The sequence below is a fragment of the Miscanthus floridulus genome, chromosome 6 (genome assembly GCF_019320115.1).
Source record: "Miscanthus floridulus cultivar M001 chromosome 6, ASM1932011v1, whole genome shotgun sequence".
Lineage (NCBI taxonomy): Eukaryota > Viridiplantae > Streptophyta > Magnoliopsida > Poales > Poaceae > Miscanthus > Miscanthus floridulus.
Window position 1 is genome coordinate 44,627,506 of NC_089585.1, and position 6,126 is coordinate 44,633,631.

The following is a 6,126-nucleotide window of genomic DNA, read 5'->3' on the forward strand; positions in this document are numbered from 1 at the left end:
TTGTTATACAATAAAATATTGGATGATTTAATATCCGTATGAATAATACGTGGATGACCTAATGAACAAAAACAGACAAATACTAAGAAAACTATCCAATGTCGCAGGAGAATAATTTAGTAAGAATATTACAATCTTCATGGAGGTAACCAATCCCTCACGCTGCTCCAGTTGCAATCTTAACCCTTGTCCACCAATCCAGTGCTGCTTCACTTACTGCAGTTTTGACTGGTCAAGTTAATGATCATATAAGTGATGAATAATTAGAGTGTTCTCATGAAACTGGCATTAAATAAACATTAGAAAATAATATAACTGAAAGAAAAATGTTGGGAACAAAATCATAAACAAGCATTCGCTGGCCATCTGCAATGCAAAAAGCGAAACCAAATGAGTTATGGCGGGAGACTTTGGAGTCCAAAGGTTTTAGACTCATTAGAACTAAAACTAAGTATATGAGATGTGACTTCGGCACTACTACTCGGGAGGAGGAAGATATTAGTTTGGAAGGTCAAGTAGTGCCTAGGAAGGATATATTTCGATATTTAGGATCAATGCTACAGAGAGACGGGGATATTGATGAAGATGTTAGCCATAGAATCAAAGCAGGGTGGATGAAGTGGCACCAAGCATCTGGTGTCCTATGTGACAAAAGGGTACCACAGAAGCTAAAAGACAAGTTTTATAGGACGACGATTAGACCTGCTATGTTGTATGGTACAGAATGGTGGCCTACGAAAAGACGACATGTTCAACAGATAAGTGTCGTGGAAATGCGTATGTTGCGTTGGATTTGCGGTCATATAAAAAGGGATCGAGTTCGGAACGATGATATACGTGATAGATTAGGGGTAGCACCAATTGAAGAAAAGCTTGTCCAACACCGGTTGAGATGGTTTGGACATGTCCAACGAAGATCTCTAGAGACACCGGTGCGTAGTGGAATCCTAAGCCAGGATAGTAACGTGAAGAGAGGCAGAGGAAGACCGAAGTTGACTTGGGTAGAGGCAATAAAAGGAGACTTGAAATGATGAAATATACCCAAAGACTTAGCCTTAGATAGGAGTGCTTGGAAAACAACTATTCACGTGCCTGAACCTTAATGGCTTCTGCTGGGTTTCAACTCTAGCCTACCCCAACTCGTTTGGGACTTAAAGGCTTTGTTGTTGTTGTACTTCTGCTGATAGTATCGACCTCAGCCTTGAACGCACACACACCTTGCCCATTCCCAATCTTGAGATTCTTGACAGCGACTGGGCGACCATCCGGCAAAATGCCCATGAATACACACCCAAATACACCTATTCCCATGCTTGCAATGATGAATAACTATGTTGAAAACTCAGGAATGCCCACATCAGGCCTTATATGGATGTTGTCGGATTCACCTCAATCCTCATGTGTTGGGGTGGAATTTAGTTCAAGTTCCACTCCAATCCACCCCAACACATGTAGTTTGATGCGAATCCGACTACATCCAAACAAGGCCTCAGGGAATTTATAATGACATATCATACCAGAACAGAGACTAAATCAGAAAATACATTCCGAGTATACAAAAGATCAAGATTATCATAGATACTGGAACTGAGATTTTGACGCCATGATGAAGCTGCATACATGATACATGGTATGTAAGAGAAAGGTGGGAACAAGTGATGGCATATACATTCCTACATTATTATTAACCTTGAGATGTTATTGGAGCTAATCATGGTAATAACTAACACTGGGACATGATCTGTAGGTTTTATTGAAGGGAGTGACAACACTCTGGTACCTACTGCGGCCTCCTCCTTGTTCTTCTTATGGTTGGGGACTCCGAAGGCCTTGACCGCCTACTTGACCCAGGCTCACCCACTATAACAGCTGTGGTGCTAGAAGTTGACAGCTGTTCGACAGACAATGACTGCTGAGGAGCTGCAAGAACCATCTGTGCAGCATTGTCGCCATTAGAATGTGGCAACTGAATTTGATTGCCGCTCTCAGAGGCAACATTGTCCATATTCTGCGCTACAACATGTATGGAAGGTGATGCATTACTATCCTGCCTTTGCTGTCTCCGAGCCCTAGCCCTTTGCCGGCCTGAAGGAACGACATTCATTTCGATCCCTGTTGGGCTTGGGAGGCCTCCAACTATACCCTGGTTTTGTATCAACTGCCTCACCACTGTTGCAATTCCTCTTGTGTCTGCCATTTGCAGCTGTTGCCTCAGGCTCTCCCTTCTGTTTGCTCGTGGCCTGGGTGGCAAGTCAGGGTTGGTGGAATCCCCTTCTTCACCGCCTCTTCCATATATCGGAGTGACATTCACTTCTAGCACCTCACCCTTGCATACAGGGCACTCAGAGTGGGGTGAATGTGCATGAAGCCACTGGTACAAGCATGGCCAACAGAAGAGGTGACCACAGGGTGTAACCACGGGCTCTTTAGCTGGGTCAAGACAGATATTACACTCAAAGCTGGAGTTGCAGTCACAGGACCCATCCTTCTTAGCAGCACCGTTTCCACACACCTTGTCGCCATCTAGCTTTTGTCGCCTTGCTGCTTCTAAAGAGTTATGAGTGCGCTGGATTGCCCAGACAAGCCTATCCGCATCTGTACTAGCTGCCCCTTGACTGCGGTTCGCTGATGCTGGCCTCACAATGCTGTGCTGCTGGCTAATCTGTATCACCCTCTGAAAGCGAAGCTCAGGAGTCCCGGCCTCAATTGCAGCAGCCCCTTGACTGGACCGCCGAAGTATACTTGTGTTCATCATCTCCATTCCACCAGCAGCTACCCGACTAGGGCGCACAAACCTTACTAAAGGAAGATCATCCCCTTCCAACCCAGTGGCAGCTACCAGAAGCTGCGACCTAGAGACATTGGCACCATCGACTGGCCCCGGCTCAGGAGCATCAGTGTCCTCTTCACCATCGGTAGTGCTGCCGTCGAGCCAGGAATATACTATAGGATCAAGCATTGGGTGCTCCTCCGGGGTGGAAAGCGCATTGGATGGCGAATAGGCCGCCGCCGCCGGGGCGAGCGATTCCTCAGGCTCGCCCGTTCTTGGGGCTTCCAGCGCAGCACCAGTCGAGTGGGGCATCAACGTCGGGGAAATCATTGTTGTGTACAGCCAGACTGGAGGCCGCGGCAATGGAGGGAGGCCAAGATACAGGTTTAGATCCATGCGCCTCCTGGTCCCGCTGCCCTCCGGAGCCTCCTCGCCGGCCATGCTCGCGCAGCCGCAGCACCCGCTTGCTCTCCGCAGATGAATCAGACGGAATACACCCTCCTACACCTGCAAGACCCCATGGGAAGAGACAACAATCCAAAAGCAGCAAGAGCAAGCCTCCTGCCGCCGGAATTGCAGAATCAGCCGAGGACCGTACGGATCTGCGTCGGATCAAAAGGGCCAACAATATCGAATCTTTAGGACGAACCTACATAGACATCAGGGAATTTCGCGGCGCCGGGCGCAACCCACCAGGATCTTGAAGGAGGACCGGGGTTTTCTCAGGCTCCTCAACCGCCGTCTGCGCGTGGCGCTCGCCGCGGAGGCCCGCTCACTCCTCTCCGCGCTCACGACTGGAGGCGGCGCTGGGGCTGTGGGCGGCGCGGCGGCGCCGCTGGGCCTGGGCTGGAGGCGGGGCGGGCGCTCAAGCCGGCCCTGCTGAAGAACGAGAGGAGACTCGATAGGAGAGACTCAGCGGGCGCTCCAACGGGGCGGGGATGGACTCACGGGGCAAAACGGGAACTCGGTCATTTTTTTCAAGAAAGGATTAAATGCTATTAAAAACGTTTGTAATTATAGATAAATCATTAAAAAATTAACAGCACACGAGTACCATCATTCTGAACTTCTTTGCTCTCCAAGCATTCCGTCGATGTTCTGTTCGTTTTTCACCATAATATGTGGGCCCATCAGTATAAAGGTCCAAAATACCCCTTTCATCCTCCCGTCGAGGTCCGCCACCACGGAGGAGTGCGCGCCGAGGCCCGAGACGTCGCATTTGTCCACCGTCGGGAATGGCTCCACTCCAGCCGCAACCACAGCCTCCACCGCCTCCTTCATGTCTCTCTCTGTTGTGAGACCGACCAGGCACTGCGCACGCGCGTGTGCGAGCTCTCACTCTCTCTCGCACTGCACACTGCGCACGGCGTGCCAGCTCGAGCAGCAGCCGCCGCCACCACCGTAGTGCATCCGTTTGATTCCTCGCCCTAGCAGCAGCTTCTCCATGGCCTGAAGAAGCTGCCATCCGCGCAGGTAGCAGCCCGGGCGGACCTCCGTCGCGGACATAGGCGCCGCCGAGCAGTGCTCGCCGTTGCCGTGCCGGTGCTCGGAGCCTCGATGGGAGGAGCGGGCGCGAGTGAGGAAGAGCGGCGACGTGCGTGCCAGGTGGTCGACAATGGAGCTCGCGCTTGAGCTCGCGGCCAGCATCCCCTCTGTCAGCGCTCGTGCTCGCGGCCGTGGGCGTGCCCGCCGCGGCCAAGAAGAAGGAGATGGCAGTGCTGCTGATGGTGGCCGCTCTGGCCGCGACCATCCTCAAGGTGATCGCCTCAGCGCCGCTGCTCCGTGCGGTAGCCCAACCTAGCCCCGGCCGCTGTGAGCGTGGGCGCGGGGGAGCTCCGCCCTGGCTGCTGGCGTGGGCGAGCTCCGCCCCGGCCGTCCCAGGCACGCGCGGGCGAGCTGGGCCCCAGCCAGCCACCGCGGGCGCGGGCGAGCTCCGCCCTGGCCGCACGCACGAGAAGAGAGAGAGGACAGGGATGAGAGGGGTATTTTAGACCTTTATACTGACCGGGCCCACATGTAATGGTGAAAAACGAACAGAACACCGACGGAATGGCTTGGAGAGCAAAGAAGTTCAGAACGATGGCACTCGTGTGCGGTCAATTTTTTTAATGGCTTATGTATAATTACAAACTTTTTTAATGGCATACATATAAAAGCCTCAAATTGTAAGGCGATATGTTTTGGTCAACATTTTGGATAGTCCAAAACATCAAAAAAGTGTTACATATGAAAGGAGATAAGCCGATTGATAACGACATAACATAACCATTGATTATAAGGTGAGCTCGTCCTATATTTGTATAATGATAAAACTAAGAATTGGTTGCTACCTAATATTGGTGTTTCAAATATGATTAGGAACAATGGTGATGATGATAGAGAATAGATATGCCATGAACAAGACCAATCTCAAAGTACAAGTCCATCAAATTTGAACTTTGAGTTCGTCGATGACCCTACAGTATTTTATTGGGAAAGCTATAACTCCTTTGTCTGGACTGAGTTTGAGGTCCATGACCACTTGATGGGATCTGGTTTGACCTCAAGGTCACATGGGCAAGGCCTCCAAACCATCATGATAAGTTGTCTTTATTTTTTATCGAGAGCTAGTGTCGACGTCATGGGCTTGATGTTCACCCTTGGCCCCTTGGACCCTAGTCCAAGTTCGAGCACGCCTCAAGGAGATGGAGAGCACACCAAAGAAGCCCTTGAACATCTCCCTCCCTGGCCACCACCTTAGAAGGCTAGCATGGATGTTCAAGTCAAGTTGGAGGCTCAATCCATGTCAAGTCTAAGTCCATCTCGGACTCCAGCAGTGTAGTGTTCTTTGTGTTAAGGAGTGCCCACACGGCGATTACAACGATGGAGATCGAGAGTTTGGTAGGGGATTGCTCGATGCTATCCTACGGATTGGTCGGTGTTCTTCCTCAGCGAGTAAGAAACCGACCTTCTCTAGCTAGTTTTACGTGGGGATCGCTCACTTCTCTTCGCTCGAGAGCTCTCTCTGTCTGTGTCTTGAAATCAGGATTCCCCTCTATGGGAGCTGATCCTTCCCATATATCTCGAGGAGGGGTCAGGTACAAGTCAGTTTGGATTTGAGTCTATAGTCTATATACGCGTGGGTGCGGGTGGTGCTGTGTCATGGATGGACCTTATCTTGTCGCGTAGGGAGGAGTCGATAGAGTCACAAACACCTAGTGACGCCGCTGCCACAGTTCAGGTCCTTGACCATCAGGGGCTGTCTGCTATAGAGCGGCCTTCCCTAGGTGAACCTTCTTGATGCTTCCTTGGTTATGAAGGAGCCCTCGCCTGAGGGGCTGATGAGTGGGCCCTAGAGCCCTTCGCCCTTGGAGCTA

The 6,126-nt window shown here is 50.9% G+C and overlaps 1 protein-coding gene across 3 annotated transcripts; it reads right to left on the minus strand.

The window, feature by feature from the left end:
* Window positions 1-1,552: 1,552 nt before the first annotated feature.
* Window positions 1,553-3,702, minus strand: LOC136455987 (uncharacterized). Of its 3 annotated transcripts, none has more exons than XM_066455737.1 (2): window positions 3,424-3,702; window positions 1,553-3,277 (listed from the first exon to the last, which is right to left on the minus strand). In XM_066455737.1, the coding sequence occupies exon 2, from the start codon at window positions 3,209-3,211 to the stop codon at window positions 1,781-1,783; it is 1,431 nt and encodes a 476-aa protein (XP_066311834.1). In that variant the 5' UTR covers window positions 3,212-3,277; window positions 3,424-3,702; the 3' UTR covers window positions 1,553-1,780. The 3 variants fall into 3 exon arrangements, with proteins under 3 accessions (XP_066311834.1, XP_066311833.1, XP_066311832.1); XM_066455736.1 differs by having other exon boundaries at window positions 1,553-3,331; XM_066455735.1 differs by having other exon boundaries at window positions 1,553-3,331; window positions 3,420-3,702.
* Between the last annotated feature and the right edge of the window lie 2,424 nt (window positions 3,703-6,126).

Coding starts and splice junctions, on each gene's coding strand:
- LOC136455987 (XM_066455737.1), bottom strand. CDS start 3,211: ATGGCCGGCGAGGAGGCTCCGGAGGGCAGCGGGACCAGGAGGCGCATG.